Source organism: Salmo salar, chromosome 11, assembly GCF_965601325.2.
Source record: "Salmo salar chromosome 11, fSalSal1, whole genome shotgun sequence".
NCBI classification, from domain to species: domain Eukaryota; kingdom Metazoa; phylum Chordata; class Actinopteri; order Salmoniformes; family Salmonidae; genus Salmo; species Salmo salar.
Genome location: NC_138301.1, coordinates 56,431,769 through 56,451,177, shown reverse-complemented (window position 1 = coordinate 56,451,177; position 19,409 = coordinate 56,431,769). Strand labels below are relative to the sequence as shown.

Below are 19,409 nucleotides of genomic sequence, written 5' to 3'. Positions count from 1 at the left end.
TCTACAAGTCAGAGGCCACTGTGGCTACAAGACAGAGGTTACTGTGGCTACAAGACAAAGGCCACTGTGGCTACAAGACAGAGGCTACAAGACAGAGGCCACTGTGGCTACAAGACAGAGGCCACTGTGGCTACAAGACAGAGGTTACTGTGGCTACAAGACAGAGGCTACAAGACAGAGGTTACTGTGGCTACAAGACAGAGGCTACTGTGACTACAAGACAGAGGCTACAAGACTGAGGCTACTGTGACTACAAGACAGAGGTTACTGTGACTACAAGACAGAGGCTACAAGACAGAGGTTACTGTGGCTACAAGACTGAAGCCACTGTGACTACAAGACAGAGGGTACTGTGACTACAAGACAGAGGCCACTGTGACTACAAGACAAAGGCCACTGTGACTACAAGACAGAGGCCACTGTGGCTACAAGACAGAGGCTACAAGGCAGAGGCTTCTGTGGCTACAAGACAGAGACTACTGAGGCTACAAGTCAGAGGCCACTGTGGCTACAAGTCAGAGGCCACTGTGGCTACAAGACAGAGGCCACTGTGGCTACAAGACAGAGGTTACTGTGGCTACAAGACAGAGGCTACAAGACAGAGGTTACTGTGGCTACAAGACAGAGGCTACTGTAACTACAAGACAGAGGCTACAAGACTGAGGCTACTGTAACTACAAGACAGAGGTTACTGTGACTACAAGACAGAGGCTACAAGACAGAGGTTACTGTGGCTACAAGACTGAAGCCACTGTGACTACAAGACAAAGGCCACTGTGACTACAAGACAGAGGCCACTGTGGCTACAAGACAGAGGCTACAAGGCAGAGGCTTCTGTGGCTACAAGACAGAGACTACTGAGGCTACAAGTCAGAGGCCACTGTAGCTACAAGTCAGAGGCCACTGTGGCTACAAGACAGAGGGTACTGTGGCTACAAGGCAGAGGCTACTGTGGCTACAAGGATACAGATGTAAGGACTTCATTTGAGCCAGTGTGCTACAGCAGGAAAATAATCCTGCAGCAACAGGAAATGTGAATTATTATGTGGATTATAATTAATGGACATTTTCGTAGCGGTTGATACATTTATCGTAACGGAAAATCAAGTCTGAAATTCCAAATTGGAAATTACAAACTTCAGAAGCCTTTTAGACCTCAAATACACTACACGTTTTAAATGTAAAGTTATCCTGCAACAGGGTGATCAAATGAAGCACCTACATCTGTACTGTGTCTATAATACAGTAGCTACTCTATGTCCGTGAGAGGGACGCCATCTCTGTATGATTAACACCTCTGGTAGGATCAACATTCTCTGTGAACCTGCAGTGTGCTTTCCTTTATCTGCAACTGATTGAATGAGATCTAATGTGTGTGTGTGTGTGTGTGTTCTAACGGTCAGTAAGTAACAGAGGGGTGCCAGTGGGACTGTTGTGGAGATTGAGCTCCAAAGTAAAAAGTCACGTGTCGAAAGGAAAAGCGTTAAACAAAAGCGAAAAGACTAAATGTTGAGCTGAGCTGTGATGTTGTGATGGAAACACTTTGGTGTACACACACACACACACACACACACACACACACACACACACACACACACACACACACACACACACACAGTAGATAAGCCATATCTGCTGCTGTGTGCTTGTTTTGTGATTGGTTATGTAATTCAGTTTGACACAGTAATTAAATGAAGGAAGTAGTACCCATTTCCTTCCTGTTTTCTCTATTGATCATCATCTACTGCTCTGCACCACGCCTCCTCATTAACATACCACTGTAAGCCCCTCCTCCACCATTAACATACCACTGTAAACCCCACCTCCTTCATTAACATATCACTGTAAACCCCACCTCCGCCATTAACATACCACTGTAAACCCCAACTCCTACATTAACATACCACTGTAAACCCCTCCTCCCTTATTAACATACCACTGTAAACCCCTCCTCCTCCATTAACACATACCACTGTAAACCCTGCCTCCCCCATTAACATACCACTGTAAACCCTTCCTCCTCAATTAACACATACCACTGTAAACCCCACCTCCTCCATTAACACATACCACTGTAAACCCCGCCTCCTCCGTTAACACATACTACTGTAAACCCCGCCTCCTCCATTAACACATACCACTGTAAACCCCACCTCCTCCATTAACACATACCACTGTAAACCCCACCTCCTCCATTAACATACCATTGTAAACCCCGCCTCCTACATTAACATACCACTGTAAACTCCTCCTCCTCCCCATTAACATACCACTGTAAACCCCTCCTCCTCCATTAACATATCACTGTAAACCCCGCCTCCTCCATTAACATACCACTGTAAACCACGCCTCTTCAATTAACACATACCACTGTAAACCCCACCTCCTACATTAACATACCACTGTAAACCCCGCCTCCTCCATTAACATACCACTGTAAACCCCTCCTCCTCCATTAACACATACCACTGTAAACCCCACCTCCTACATTAACATACCACTGTAAACCCCGCCTCCTCCATTAACACATACCACTGTAAACCCCTCCTCCTCTATTAACACATACCACTGTAAACCCCGCCTCCTCCATTAACACATACCACTGTAAACCCCGCCTCCTCCATTAACACATACCACTGTAAACCCCTCCTCCTCTATTAACACATACCACTGTAAACCCCGCCTCCTCCATTAACATACCACTGTAAACCCCGCCTCCCCCATTAACATACAACTGTAAACCCCTCCTCCATTAACACATACCACTGTAAACCCCGCCTCCTCTATTAACATACCACTGTAAACCCCTCCTCCCCCATTAACATACCACTGTAAACCACGTCTCCTCCATTAACATACCACTGTAAACCACGTCTCCTCCATTAACATACCACTGTAAACCCCGCCTCCTCTATTAACATACCACTGTAAACCACGTCTCCTCCATTAACATACCACTGTAAACCCCGCCTCCTCTATTAACATACCACTGTAAGGACATATAAATAAGTTAATTGAACTCAATGACTTTTATTCTGGGGGAAACTGAATAGATAGATACATAGATCAATGTCAATAGTTTTGGTTTATGTTGAGCCCACCAGTCCCCGACTTTGTCCAAATAATTGCATTACCTGCTCTGACATATTTACAATGTAATTTCCTTTTATTTGTATTCTCTGTAAAAGAAGAAAGAAATTTTAAAAAAAAGTGGCATTTCAAATCCGCTCCTTCAATAGATCTATGCATTACCAAAACAACCATGTATAATGTTGAAATGAAGTTGACAAAATCTCCTCTTGCTCTAACCATGATTTATCTGGTGTTTTGTATATATAAATGCTTATTCAGGCATCTGTGGGCAGATGCATTTATCCTACTCTGGCATCTCTAACGAATAACTCTGTTCTGTTAGCATTAGCCTTGACACTGTCTCTTCCAGTGTGATAAAAAAAAAGTGATTTTTTTTTCGTATCACAAAGCTGAGAGACTGCTCTTTACTGATTAATGTAAGAGATTACTGTGGAAGTCTTATCGTGGGGGGAAAACATATGAATGGTGGATTTGGGAGTTAACATCATTAGTCTTTATAAACAGTATTGTTGATAATACATCATTTTCAAAAGTACTTAAATATCTAAGTATTCACAAAAAAAAAGTACTTTACAGTTTATATTCCTTTTCATAACATGCTTGTTTGTTGCTTTTGAAATTGTACTCAACTGATGGAATCTAAAAAAGTATTTCATTAAGATAATTGTATAATTGTTGAAAAAAATATATACTTAAAAAAAATAATAATATTGCATTGACACAAACCTTTTGTCAGTCAATAAAAACAATATACACAATCAATAGTGTGTCTTCCGTCTCTTATCCACAGATAACAGTACCCTTGCAGACTTTTCTTTCTTCAGTACAGATACAGTTCTAGTGAATCACCCTGTTCTTTTGTCATCTGCTACCATCTAGCGGTTCTTACCGGTATAAAGGCTTGCTGGACGTTCTGGGGGGAATATACGATACGTAATATTGTGTTTGTCCTCCGCGGTGTTCCGTAGTCGGGGGCTCACAGGTCGGTTTCTGAAAACACCGCTAGTAAATCGTACTTTGGTAGTGAATTGTGCAATTGCACAATCTTACTAGTAAATTCATTTATTACAATGGCATACCAGCTCTACAGAAATACGACGCTAGGAAACAGTCTGCAAGAGAGCCTTGACGAGCTAATTCAGGTAAACTGCAGCTATGCTAGCTTCCAAGCTAGCTAGATAATTAGCTAACGTTATCTAGTTGCACTTTGTTTGGGATAGCAAGTTAAGTTAGCTAATTATGAAGCCACATTATCCATCGTAAACTTCGATATCTGAAAGGTGTTATCTTTCACGAGAAATAACTGGTTAGCTAGCTAGTTACCTTCTCGTCTTCTACATAGCTAACTAACTAGTTAGCCACGCTAACAAGAAGCATCTCCATAAATGGCTGCAGTGACGTCTGATTTGAACGAAGAAGCTAGCAAGCTAAAATATTAGTTCGAGAAAGCTCATTTACAGGCTCAGTTTTGATTGACTAAATGAAGCTGGCTAATGTGTTTCACCGAAGTTCGTAGTGATTAACGTTATTTGGATTCACTACATTTTCATTGCTAGTTCTCTGATAGCTAGTAACTGGCTCATTAGTTAGCTGTTATCCGCGTATGCGCGACTAGGTGATGGTGGTGCATTAGCTCAGTAAATTCAGGATTTCTGGTTCAAGCTTCACTCCAGCACTTCTCAATCACAAGCTACTATACTTTGCCAGCTACTGTTAGCTACTCATCTGAAAACAGTAGCTAGGTATATACACTGCTCAAAAAAATAAAGGGAACACTTAAACAACACAATGTAACTCCAAGTCAATCACACTTCTGTGAAATCAAACTGTCCACTTAGGAAGCAACACTGATTGACAATAAATTTCACATGCTGTTGTGCAAATGGAATAGACAACAGGTGGAAATTATAGGCAATTAGCAAGACACCCCCAATAAAAGGTGTGGGGACCACAGACCACTTCTCAGTTCCTATGCTTCCTGGCTGATGTTTTGGTCACTTTTGAATGCTGGCGGTGCTTTCACTCTAGTGGTAGCATGAGACGGAGTCTACAACCCACACAAGCGGCTCAGGTAGCGCAGCTCATCCAGGATGGCACATCAATGCGAGCTGTGGCAAGAAGGTTTGCTGTGTCTGTCAGCGTAGTGTCCAGAGCATGGAGGCGCTACCAGGAGACAGGCCAGTACATCAGGAGACGTGGAGGAGGCCGTAGGAGGGCAACAACCCAGCAGCAGGACCGCTACCTCCGCCTTTGTGCAAGGAGGAGCAGGAGGAGCACTGCCAGAGCCCTCCAAAATGACCTCCGGCAGGCCACAAATGTGCATGTGTCTGCTCAAACGGTCAGAAACAGACTCCATGAGGGTGGTATGAGGGCCCGACATCCACAGGTGAGGGTTGTGCTTACAGCCCAACACCGTGCAGGACGTTTGGCATTTGCCAGAGAACACCAAGATTGGCAAATTCGCCACTGGCGCCCTGTGCTCTTCACAGATGAAAGCAGGTTCACACTGAGCACGTGACAGACGTGACAGAGTCTGGAGACGCCGTGGAGAATGTTCTGCTGCCTGCAACATCCTCCAGCATGACCGGTTTGGCGGTGGGTCAGTCATGGTGTGGGGTGGCATTTCTTTGGGGGGCCGCACAGCCCTCCATGTGCTCGCCAGAGGTAGCCTGACTGCCATTAGGTACTGAGATGAGATCCTCAGACCCCTTGTGAGACCATATGCTGGTGCGGTTGGCCCTGGGTTCCTCCTAATGCAAGACAATGCTAGACCTCATGTGGCTGGAGTGTGTCAGCAGTTCCTGCAAGAGGAAGGCATTGATGCTATGGACTGGCCCGCCCATTCCCCAGACCTGAATCCAATTGAGCACATCTGGGACATCATGTCTCGCTTTATCCACCAACGCCACGTTGCACCACAGACTGTCCAGGAGTTGGCGGATGCTTTAGTCCAGGTCTGGGAGGAGATCCCTCAGGAGACCATCCGCCACCTCATCAGGAGCATGCCCAGGCGTTGTAGGGAGGTCATACAGGCACGTGGAGGCCACACACACTACTGAGCCTCATTTTGACTTGTTTTAAGGACATTACATCAAAGTTGGATCAGCCTGTAGTGTGGTTTTCCACTTTAATTTTATGTGTGACTCCAAATCCAGACCTCCATGGGTTGATAAATTGGATTTCCATTGATTATTTTTGTGATTTTTGTCAGCACATTCAACTATGTAAAGAAAAAAGTATTTAATAAGATTATTTCTTTCATTCAGATCTAGGATGTGTTGTTTAAGTGTTCCCTTTATTTTTTGGAGCAGTATATTTCTTACAATGTTAACTTGAGTCATGATGAAATGAGAAACGGTTGTCTACCTATTTTCCTAGACCCAACAGATCACGCCGCAGTTGGCGCTTCAAGTTCTCCTCCAGTTTGACAAAGCCATCAACACAGCGCTGGCCAACCGGGTTCGCAACAGGGTCAACTTTAAGGTGAGGACTGGCTTGTGTTCACTAGGAAGCAAACGAAACGAGGAAGAGACCGACCTGAATTTCTCTAATAGAAACTCTTGTTTTCATGGGCAAAACTGTTTGCAATTGTTTGGACTAATTATTACTCCCCTGTTTGCGCCTACCTTAAAAAAAGGGACAAATACGGGTGCGGGGGCTGCTACAGGTGCAGGCTTTCTCTCTAGCCAAAGCAACATCACAGCTGATTCAACAAAGACTGTATTGAAGGTTATGGTTAAATCAAATCGAAGTTTATTCGTCACGTACACAGTTTACAACTGGTATAAACGGTGCAGCCTAATGCTTACTTGCAAGCTCCCTCAACAGTGCAGTACAATATCAATATAATCAAAGTCAGATAATAAGTAGTGGAAGAATGTAATATAATTGATATGTACACAATTGGTTAGTTGAAACAGATGACTGTTTTTGGCTGGAGCAAAAGCCTTCACCCACACGTAAGCCTTGCAGATAAGCTTTCCCATCCCTGGTTGAAAATGAGCTGAAATCATAGCTGTACGTTGTTTTATTAATACATCATTTGGTTAAAATGCCATTCTGCTTTGTACACCTTTTTAATGTGTTGTGACATTCTCTCGCCTCTAGGGGTCACTAAACACCTATAGATTCTGTGACAATGTGTGGACCTTCGTTCTGAATGATGTGGAGTTCAGGGAGGTGACAGATCTGGTCAAGGTGGACAAAGTCAAGATAGTCGCCTGCGATGGGAAAAGTAAGCTCACTTTTTTTATTTCTCAGGCCATTTTCTCTTCATCTTCAAACAGACTCCGTTAGAACTAGATTGCACACTTCTCTTCCAAGTATAAGACAAAGTGAATGACTATTTCTCACACAGTAGTTTGATTTTAATTTAGACCACCCATTTGCAGATTCTCATTGAAATGCACAATTTATTACCAGACTTACCTGACCAGCTTCTTTTCTCTTATCAGACACTGGTAATGCTGCAGAGTGAACGAAGTCCATGGCATCAGCTGAGACGTTACTGATGAAGAGGAGGGTGGAGAGAGACCACCCCATATCACAGACAGACAGGACTGTATATATATAATTTATTAAAGTAATGGCTGTAAAGAAGATACACTTAAACCCTTATGTGTGTGTATATACCACCATCTGAATCAATGGGAGTGAATGGACCAGTCAAAGCCTTGGATATTGCTTGCATGACTTTTTTTTAAATACATTTGTTTCTTAGAACTGCCTTTTCAGTTTAGTTACTGTTGAGCTTGTTAACCTTTTAATAAACTTTTATTTAAAATATGGAGACTTATTATTTCTGGGGGAGAAACTGCATTTGAAACAAATGTCACGTAACTGTTTTTTTTATTAATTTTTTTACAGTATAACTTCCTTACTCATCCGCAACGGAGTGATCTTGGATCCTCTGCTCCTAAAACACACGTGACCGTCCTCTTGACAATGACTTGCTCTGTAAAGGCTCTGCTTCAACTGCAATGGCTGGTATTGGACTTGTATCGCTATCCACTGTCTGTGTTCTTTGGATAGAAGCTTATCCAATTGTATTGGTCGCGTACACATTTAGCAGATGTTGTGGGTGTAGCGAAATGCTTGTCTTCCTAGCTCCCAAACAGTGCAGTAATATCTAACAATACACACTAATCTAAAAGGAAAAGAGTGGAATTAAGAAAAGTATAAATATTATGACGAGCAATGTCCGTAGTATAAATACGTATGTGATTATGTATAGACATTATGTACAGTGTGGATATAGTATATCTGTAGGATAGAAGAGTGTATATAGCAATAGATGCATAGGAAGGCCTTGACTAGAACACAGTATATACATATGAAAGAAGTGCTACGGGGGCGATAGTCCTTTAGTTCAGTTATATAGAATGGGTTGTACAAAGGTATTTGTGTCACAATACTGCTGTGGTGGTTAGTCCCACACTATATATGCTTTAGCCACCACTTCTATTATTCTCATGCCATGTCTTCCTATACATTATACAGCCAGGCTAGTGGCTGGTTGTTTGTTTGTTTCTCTCACCACTCAGCCAGGCCAAGGTACCAACTCACCCCCCCCCACCTCAGATTCCCTCTGGCAGACCAGCTGTGACCCAAATCACTAGGAGAGGAAGAGAAGGATCGGGAGAAAGATGACTGCCCAGATGAGAAGACTGATAAGGAGTCAGTTTAGAGTAGTGTTTCCCACTCCAATGTACTGTTGTGTGGTAATGACGTTATACAGCTGAATATCACATGACAGGAAGAGAGGCTTGACTGAATGAGGAGGAGCGAATGGCATTATAAAGCTGAAATATCACATGACAGGAAGAGAGGCTTGACTGAATGAGTAGGAGCGAATGGCATTATAAAGCTGAAATATCACATGACAGGAAGAGAGGCTTGACTGAATGAGTAGGAGCGAATGGCATTATAAAGCTGAAATATCACATGACAGGAAGAGAGGCTTGACTGAATGAGTAGGAGCAAAAAGAGACTGCTCATATGAAGTTTCAGATGGCCGAGTTAGTAGTCTATAGACTATATGAATATTATTTTTGCTATTTTCATGTCATCTAACAAATGTAATTTGATCCGGTGTTATGGTCAGATTACATGAAAATAGAGCTCTTTGGCCAGGGTTTGGTGTTGAAAGAAAGATGTGATAAGCAGAAAATAATCCCATACCTACTGTAAAAAATATGGTGGTGGATATTTTATGTTTTGCTTCCACTGGTGCTGGGGCCCTTGTTAGGGTCAACGTCATCATGAACTTTACCCAGTACCGGGACATTTTAACCAAAAACCTGTTTTCCTTCTACCAGCGAGTGGATCTTCCAGCAAGATAATAGCACACATAAAATTTCACAAAGAAATTGACGACTAAATCAACATTTTGCAATGGTCATCTCATCCTCATGGACCCCCATTGAAGAAGACAGTCCATAATTGTCCCCATTGAAGAAGACAGTCAAAGAGCAGACAAAGGATATCAAGGATCTGGACAGATTCTGTATGGAGGAATGGTCTAAGATTCCTCCCAAAGTTTTCTCCAATCTCATTAACGATTTTTAGAAAAAGACTCAGTTATCATCGCGAGGTATTGAAAACAGCGGTGCCAATAATTTTGACCTCTATTTTTTTCAGAGAGAGAAAAGTATTACTTGTGAAACAAAAATATCTTTCTCTGTGTTAGTATAAAATAATATAATTTCCCAATTTTTAGAGCATACAATAAAGCAGATTTTTTTGTTTTTTATACAGCCTTTTTTACTCATCTTTATCAACGGTGCCAATAATTTTGGACCTGACTAGGCTATATACACTGAGTTTACAAAACATTAGGAACACCTTCCTTATATTGAGTTGTCCCCCTTTTGCCCTCAGAACAGCCTCAATCGTCGGGGCAGGGACAAGGCGTCTAAAGCGTTCCACAGGGATGCTGGCCCATGTTGACTCCAATGCTTCCCACAGTTGGGTCAAGTTGGCTGGCTGTCCTTTGAGTGGTGGACCATTCTTGATACACACAGGAAACTATTGAGTGTTGAAAAACCCAGCAGCGTTGCAGTTCTTGACACACTCAAACCAGTGCGCCCAGCACCTACTGTACTACCATACCCCATTCAAAGGCACTTAAATCTTTTGTCTTGCCCATTCTGAATGGCACACATACACAATCCATGTCCCAAGACTTAAAAATCCTTCTTTAACCCGTCTCCTCCCCTTCATCTACACTGATTTAAATGGATATAAGAGGTGACATCAATAAGGGATCATAGCTTTCACCTGGATTCACCTGGTCAGTCTGTCAGGGAAAGAGCAGGTGTTCCTAATGTTTAATAATATACACTACATGACCAAAAGTATGTGGACACCAGCTCGTCGAACATCTCATTCCAAAATCATGGGCATTAATATGTAGTTGGTCCCCCCTTTACTGCTATAACAACCTCCACTGTTCTGGGAAGGCTTTCTACTAGATGTTGGAACATTGCTGCAGAGACTTGCTTCCACAAGAGCATTAATGAGGTCGGTCATCTATGTTGGCCGATTAGGCCTGGCTCACAGTCGGCGTGCCAATTCATCCCAAAGGTGTTTGATGGGGTTGAGGTCAGGGCTCTGTGCAGACCAGTCATGTTCTTCCACACCAATCTCAACAAACCATTTCTGTATGGAACTCACTTTGTGCACGGGGATATTGTCATGCTGAAACAGGAAAGTGCCTTCCCCAAACTATTGCCACAAAGTTGGAAGGACAGAATCATCTAGAATGTCACTGTACGCTGTAGCATTAAGATTTCCCTTCACTGGAACTAAGAGGTCTAGCCCGAACCATTATTCCTCCTCCACCAAACTTTACAGTTGGCACTATGCATTGGGGAAGGTAGCGTTCTCCTGGCATCTCCTCGCATGGTGATCTTAGGCTTGTGTGCAGCTGCTCGGCCATGGAAATCCATTTCATGAAGCTCTTGACCAACAGTTGTTGTGCTGACGTTGCTTCCAGAGGCAGTTGGGAACTCGGTAGTGAGTGTTGTAACCGAGGACAGACAATTTTTACGCACTATACACTTCAGCACTCGGCGGTCCTGTTCTGTGAGCTTGTGTGGCCTACCACTTCGCGGCTGAGCCATTGTTGCTCCTAGATGTTTCCACTTCACAATAACAGCACTTCCAGTTGACCGGGGCAGCTCCAGCAGGGCAGATATTTGATGAACTGACTTGTTAGAAAGGTGGCATCCTATGACGGTGCCACGTTGAATGTCACTGAGCTCTTCAATAAGACCGTTCTAGTGCCAATGTTTGTCTATGGAGATTGCATGGCGGTGTGTTTGATTTTATACACCTGTCAGCAACGGATGTGACTGAAATAGCCGAATCCACTAATTTGAAGTGGTGTCCACAAACGTTTGTATATATAGTCTATAGTCATATGAATATTGCATTGACTGTTTTCTGTTGGGATGGGGCGGCAGCGTAGCCTAGTGGTTAGAGCGTTGGACTTGTAACCGAAAGGTTGCAAGACAGAATCCCAGAGCTGACAAGGGAGAAATCTGTCGTTCTGCCCCTGAACAAGGCAGTTAACCCGCTGTTCCGAGGCCGTCATTGAAAATAAGAATTTGTTCTTAACTGACTAGTTGAATAAAGGTAAAATAAAAAAATAAATGTGTCCTTTCTGTCCACATGAGACATCAGACACACATCAACTTGTGATTGGCTGGTAAGATGTTAATGTATATGTGTCTAGTCCCTATTTCTGGTTTTAATGAAAATTATATGGGCTAATAATTAAAACGAATGACTACACAGACAGAATTAGAATTCTTTTTTTTCTTCTTTTTTTTTATGTGAGACTACAGTAGGCCATGGTTATCGCTGTACTGCACATCATCAGCCATTCAAATACAGAACAATGCCATTGATGTACAGAGCAACAATGTAGCCACTCGAAAACATGACGGCACTGTCTATCCACGGTCTTTCAGCCTGCCGGGATCCGACAAGCGCCATCCACTGGTGTGCCCCTTGCTGTAATAATGAAGCCTAGTTTAAGCATAGTAACACAGTGTATAAGTACCAGCGCCATTTATGTAACCATCACACTACTCAAGAAGAATCCCGTCTCCTAAATTATGTTGGTTTAAGCCTACAACCAGACAAGCGCCCAAATCGGCCGGCGGGTTCTCAATTCGGTTGCCAGACAGACAGAGAGACACTGCGCGAGAGAGAGAGAGAGAGAGAGAGAGAGAGAGAGAGAGAGAGAGAGAGAGAGAGAAATGGAGAGAGAGAGAGAGACAGAGAGGGAGAGAGAGAGAGGCAAGGGAAATAGTCAATGGCATTAAAGGAGGGGTGGACGCTGTTGATCCTTGACGTCATGCTGTGGAACGGAACGGTGGGAGTGACTTTAGTGCTGCAGCAGCAGGCGGAGAGAGAGACAGAATGACGGGAGGAGGATGAGAGGAGCACAGACAGACAGTCTGGCGGGCATGTTTATCACACAGGGAAAATAAAACACGAAACACACAGAGATACAAGGGACCAGTGAGGATTAAACAAATAATGACGGGAGACAGTGACTAAACACACGGTGAGTTGATGCCTTATGTGGATTTAATACTAGTCTGGATATAGTAAATATTTTATGCTGTCATCTTTTTCCTTCCCATCACTGCAGACGTTAGGCAGGTGCACCCGGTTGGTCCTGTAGATTTGCATGTCGAGTCTATGCACGGTTTTGGATAAAAGTGTTATTATGTTGGGTAGATAGCCTATACCGTAGTCTATGATGAGATTAGTAAATGCAGTTATATATGTGGAGAATGGTACAAAGAGATATCGATCTCAACAGTGTGGCCTTTAAGGTAAACACCGTGTGAATTTTTGGGGGCCAGGGTGAACCAAACGTGATATTTTACGGGGCCCCGTCGTTTTTCTGTCATGAAGTAACAGAGCTTTATCTTTTCATGAGGATGTTAGTACCTAGGCTACCCAACGTAGACTACACGCTCAGGGTAATGTGATGATTCTATTCGGAGTAGTCTACAGTAACCTTTAGTATGAAGGCAGTCTCATACAACACGCTAGTCTACGTAACATGTCGTTAAGCATAGGAATAGACCATGCGTAAAAAAAAACCCAATGCATCCAGAAAACACAATATAGATGTGTAATCACAGTCCTGCTATAGCATGAGACATACTTGATACCCGTCTCACCATTCATTATCTGTAACCTTATGGGATTTTGTTTATTTCTGCGACACAAAACGCACAGATAGGCCTACCTTTAACTGTGCATTGATTTGAAACATTATTCTGCCTTCTTTTGTCGACGACCAGCACCAATAGGATTTATTAATATATTTTTTAATAAAACCGTGTGACCATGTTTATAGGCCTCAGTAAACGATAGGTAGGCTGTATAATGTCCATAGTGAGACGTCGATGTGTGTCTTTGAGTTCAGTCGTCATTTCAAATGGCTCAGCGTATCATGATAAAGTAACACATACTTGTAAAGGCCTTCATTGTCTGGATGTGGTTGCTTGATCACTGCTATGGAATTGCAGTCCTGTTATTTCCTTTCTGTGAAGTGATTGGCTAGCCACGTTGTTCTGTGACAAGCCTATTGGATATAATGACGTGTGACATGTCATCTACATACTCATGTTTTCCATTTCATCTGTTACAATGGCTCTCTGATTGTCTGTCTGTGTTATCATGTACACCTAGCTACATTGTGTATTCTGCTTGGATGAGGTACAGCATAGCTGTTCAAGTGTTGTGTTGTTGTCTAGGATTTCCTGAGCATAGGGTTTTGTGAATCTGACTAGAGTTGTGTTTACTATGTATGTTTACACCACGTGTTGATGCTTCACCGCCTGAGGCCATCCACCTGACCATACCAGTACCTGTATCCATCCACCTGACCATACCAGTACCTGGATCCACCTACCTGACCATACCACTACCTGTATCCATCCACCTGACCATACCAGTACCTGTATCCATCCACCTGACCATACCAGTACCTGGATCCACCCACCTGACCATACCAGTACCTGGATCCACCCACCTGACCATACCAGTACCTGGATCCACCCACCTGACCATACCAGTACCTGTATCCATCAACCTGACCATACCAGTACCTGTATCCATCCACCTGACCATAACAGTACCTGTATCCATCCACCTGACCATACCAGTACCTGGATCCATCCACCTGACCATACCAGTACCTGGATCCATCCACCTGACCATACCAGTACCTGTATCCATCCACCTGACCATACCAGTACCTGGATCCACCTACCTGACCATACCACTACCTGTATCCATCCACCTGACCATACCAGTACCTGGATCCACCCACCTGACCATACCAGTACCTGGATCCACCCACCTGACCATACCAGTACCTGTATCCATCAACCTGACCATACCAGTACCTGTATCCATCCACCTGACCATACCAGTACCTGGATCCATCCACCTGACCATACCAGTTCCTGTATCCACCCACCTGACCATACCAGTACCTGGATCCATCCACCTGACCATAACAGTACCTGTATCCATCCACCTGACCATACCAGTACCTGGATCCATCCACCTGACCATACCAGTACCTGGATCCATCCACCTGACCATACCAGTACTTGTATCCATCTACCCACCTGACCATACCAGTACCTGTATCCATCCACCTGACCATACCAGTACCTGGATCCATCCACCTGACCATACCAGTACCTGGATCCATCCACCTGACCATACCAGTACCTGTATCCATCCACTTGACAATACCAGTACCTGGATCCATCCACCTGACCATACCAGTACCTGGATCCATCCATCCACCTGACCATACCAGTACCTGGATCCATCTACCCACCTGACCATACCAGTACCTGTATCCATCCACCTGACCATACCAGTACCTGTATCCATCCACCTGACCATACCAGTTCCTGGATCCATCCACCTGACCATACCAGTACCTGTATCCACCCACCTGACCATACCAGTACCTGGATCCATCCACCTGACCATAACAGTACCTGGATCCATCCACCTGACCATACCAGTACCTGGATCCATCCACCTGACCATACCAGTACCTGGATCCATCCACCTGACCATACCAGTACCTGTATCCATCCACCCACCTGACCATACCAGTACCTGGATCCACCCACCCACCTGACCATACCAGTACCTGGATCCATCCACCTGACCATACCAGTACCTGGATCCATCCACCTGACCATACCAGTACCTGGATCCATCCACCCACCTGACCATACCAGTACCTTGATCCATCCACCCACCTGACCATACCAGTACCTGGATCCACCCACCTGACCATACCAGTACCTGTATCCATCCACCTGACCATACCAGTACCTGGATCCATCCACCTGACCATACCAGTACCTGTATCCATCCACCCACCTGACCATACCAGTACCTGGATCCACCCACCCACCTGACCATACCAGTACCTGGATCCATCCACCTGACCATACCAGTACCTGGATCTACCTACCTGACCATACCAGTACCTGGATCCATCCACCCACCTGACCATACCAGTACCTGGATCCACCCACCTGACCATACCAGTACCTGGATCTACCCACCTGACCATACCAGTACCTGGATCCATCCCCCTGACCATACCAGTACCTGGATCCATCCACCTGACCATACCAGTACCTGTATCCATCAACCTGACCATACCAGTACCTGTATCCATCCACCTGACCATACCAGTACCTGGATCCATCCACCTGACCATACCAGTACCTGGATCCATCCACCTGACCATACCAGTACCTGTATCCATCCACTTGACCATACCAGTACCTGGATCCATCCACCTGACCATACCAGTACCTGGATCCATCCATCCACCTGACCATACCAGTACCTGGATCCATCTACCCACCTGACCATACCAGTACCTGTATCCATCCACCTGACCATACCAGTACGTGTATCCATCCACCTGACCATACCAGTACCTGGATCCATCCACCTGACCATACCAGTACCTGTATCCATCCCCCTGACCATACCAGTACCTGGATCCATCCACCTGACCATACCAGTACCTGGATCCATCCACCTGACCATACCAGTACCTGTATCCATCCACTTGACCATACCAGTACCTGGATCCATCCACCTGACCATACCAGTACCTGGATCCATCCATCCACCTGACCATACCAGTACCTGGATCCATCTACCCACCTGACCATACCAGTACCTGTATCCATCCACCTGACCATACCAGTACCTGTATCCATCCACCTGACCATACCAGTACCTGGATCCATCCACCTGACCATACCAGTACCTGTATCCATCCACTTGACAATACCAGTACCTGGATCCATCCACCTGACCATACCAGTACCTGGATCCATCCATCCACCTGACCATACCAGTACCTGGATCCATCTACCCACCTGACCATACCAGTACCTGTATCCATCCACCTGACCATACCAGTACCTGTATCCATCCACCTGACCATACCAGTTCCTGGATCCATCCACCTGACCATACCAGTACCTGTATCCACCCACCTGACCATACCAGTACCTGGATCCATCCACCTGACCATAACAGTACCTGGATCCATCCACCTGACCATACCAGTACCTGGATCCATCCACCTGACCATACCAGTACCTGGATCCATCCACCTGACCATACCAGTACCTGTATCCATCCACCCACCTGACCATACCAGTACCTGGATCCACCCACCCACCTGACCATACCAGTACCTGGATCCATCCACCTGACCATACCAGTACCTGGATCCATCCACCTGACCATACCAGTACCTGGATCCATCCACCCACCTGACCATACCAGTACCTTGATCCATCCACCCACCTGACCATACCAGTACCTGGATCCACCCACCTGACCATACCAGTACCTGTATCCATCCACCTGACCATACCAGTACCTGGATCCATCCACCTGACCATACCAGTACCTGTATCCATCCACCCACCTGACCATACCAGTACCTGGATCCACCCACCCACCTGACCATACCAGTACCTGGATCCATCCACCTGACCATACCAGTACCTGGATCTACCTACCTGACCATACCAGTACCTGGATCCATCCACCCACCTGACCATACCAGTACCTGGATCCACCCACCTGACCATACCAGTACCTGGATCTACCCACCTGACCATACCAGTACCTGGATCCATCCCCCTGACCATACCAGTACCTGGATCCATCCACCTGACCATACCAGTACCTGGATCCATCCACCTGACCATACCAGTACCTGGATCCATCCACCTGACCATACCAGTACCTGTATCCATCCACTTGACCATACCAGTACCTGGATCCATCCACCTGACCATACCAGTACCTGTATCCATCCCCCTGACCATACCAGTACCTGGATCCATCCACCTGACCATACCAGTACCTGGATCCATCCACCTGACCATACCAGTACCTGTATCCATCCACTTGACCATACCAGTACCTGGATCCATCCACCTGACCATACCAGTACCTGGATCCATCCATCCACCTGACCATACCAGTACCTGGATCCATCTACCCACCTGACCATACCAGTACCTGTATCCATCCACCTGACCATACCAGTACCTGTATCCATCCACCTGACCATACCAGTACCTGGATCCATCCACCTGACCATACCAGTACCTGTATCCATCCACTTGACAATACCAGTACCTGGATCCATCCACCTGACCATACCAGTACCTGGATCCATCCATCCACCTGACCATACCAGTACCTGGATCCATCTACCCACCTGACCATACCAGTACCTGTATCCATCCACCTGACCATACCAGTACCTGTATCCATCCACCTGACCATACCAGTACCTGGATCCACCCACCTGACCATACCAGTACCTGTATCCATCCACCTGACCATACCAGTACCTGTATCCATCCATCTGACCATACCAGTACCTGTATCCATCCACCTGACCATACCAGTACCTGGATCCATCTACCTGACCATACCAGTACCTGGATCCATCCACCTGACCATACCAGTACCTGTATCCATCCATCCACCTGACCATACCAGTACCTGTATCCATCCACCCACCTGACCATACCAGTACCTGGATCCACCCACCTGATTATACCAGTACCTGTATCCATCCACCTGACCATACCAGTACCTGTATCCATCCACCAGACCATACCAGTACCTGTATCCATCCACCTGACCATACCAGTACCTGTATCCACCCACCTGACCATACCAGTACCTGGATCCATCCACCTGACCATAACAGTACCTGTATCCATCCACCTGACCATACCAGTTCCTGGATCCATCCACCTGACCATACCAGTACCTGGATCCATCCACCTGACCATACCAGTACCTGTATCCATCCACCCACCTGACCATACCAGTACCTGGATCCACCTGCCCACCTGACCATACCAGTACCTGTATCCATCCACCTGACCATACCAGTACCTGGATCCATCCACCTGACCATACCAGTACCTGGATCCATCCACCTGACCATACCAGTACCTGGATCCATCTACCCACCTGACCATACCAGTACCTTTATCCATCCACCTGCACATACCAGTACCTGGATCCATCCACCTGACCATACCAGTACCTGTATCCACCCACCTGACCATACCAGTACCTGGATCCATCCACCTGACCATACCAGTACCTGGATCCATCCACCTGACCATACTAGTACCTGGATCTACCCACCTGACCATACCAGTACCTGTATCCATCCACCTGACCATACCAGCACCTGGATCCATCCACCTGACCATACCAGTACCTGTATCCATCCACCTGACCATACCAGTACCTGTATCCATCCACCTGAACATACCTGTATCTGGATCCACCTGAACATACCAGTACCTGTATCCATCCACCTGACCATACCAGTACCTGGATCCATCCACCTGACCATTCCAGTACCTGTATCCATCCACCTGACCATACCAGTACATGGATCCATCCACCTGACCATACCAGTACCTGGATCCACCCACCTGACCATACCAGTACCTGTATCCATCCATCCTCCTGACCATACCAGTACCTGGATCCAACCTCCTGACCATACCAGTACCTGGATCCATCCTCCTGACCATACCAGTACCTGAATCCACCCACCTGACCATACCAGTACCTGTATCCATCCTCCTGACCATACCAGTACCTGTATCCACCCACCTGACCATTCCAGTACCTGTATCCATCCTCCTGACCATACCAGTAACTGGATCCAT

General features: G+C 45.6%; 2 protein-coding genes across 2 annotated transcripts in view; both read left to right on the top strand.

Annotated features, from left to right (window-relative positions):
- The first annotated feature begins 4,031 nt into the window (after positions 1-4,031).
- Positions 4,032-7,878, top strand: LOC106587995 (transcription initiation factor IIA subunit 2). The gene is made up of 4 exons (XM_014176656.3): positions 4,032-4,235; positions 6,472-6,576; positions 7,201-7,327; positions 7,548-7,878. Exons 1-4 carry the CDS (start codon positions 4,164-4,166, stop codon positions 7,568-7,570), a joined length of 327 nt encoding a protein of 108 aa, XP_014032131.1. The 5' UTR covers positions 4,032-4,163; the 3' UTR covers positions 7,571-7,878.
- Positions 7,879-12,342: 4,464 nt separating this feature from the next.
- otud7a (OTU deubiquitinase 7A) overlaps positions 12,343-19,409 on the top strand; it is a 243,612-nt gene continuing 236,545 nt past the window's right edge. Inside the window, exon 1 of the mRNA XM_045689748.2 lies at positions 12,343-12,670. The gene's annotated coding sequence lies outside the window, so the exon portion shown is untranslated. The remainder of the gene's footprint in view (positions 12,671-19,409) is intronic.

Bases quoted from the DNA above. Each gene is read 5' to 3' on its own strand.
- LOC106587995 (XM_014176656.3), top strand. From the start codon at position 4,164: ATGGCATACCAGCTCTACAGAAATACGACGCTAGGAAACAGTCTGCAA. The intron at 6,577-7,200 runs GTGAGGACTGGC...TCTCGCCTCTAG, and splicing joins GCAACAGGGTCAACTTTAAG to GGGTCACTAAACACCTATAG. The intron at 7,328-7,547 runs GTAAGCTCACTT...TTCTCTTATCAG, and splicing joins AGTCGCCTGCGATGGGAAAA to ACACTGGTAATGCTGCAGAG.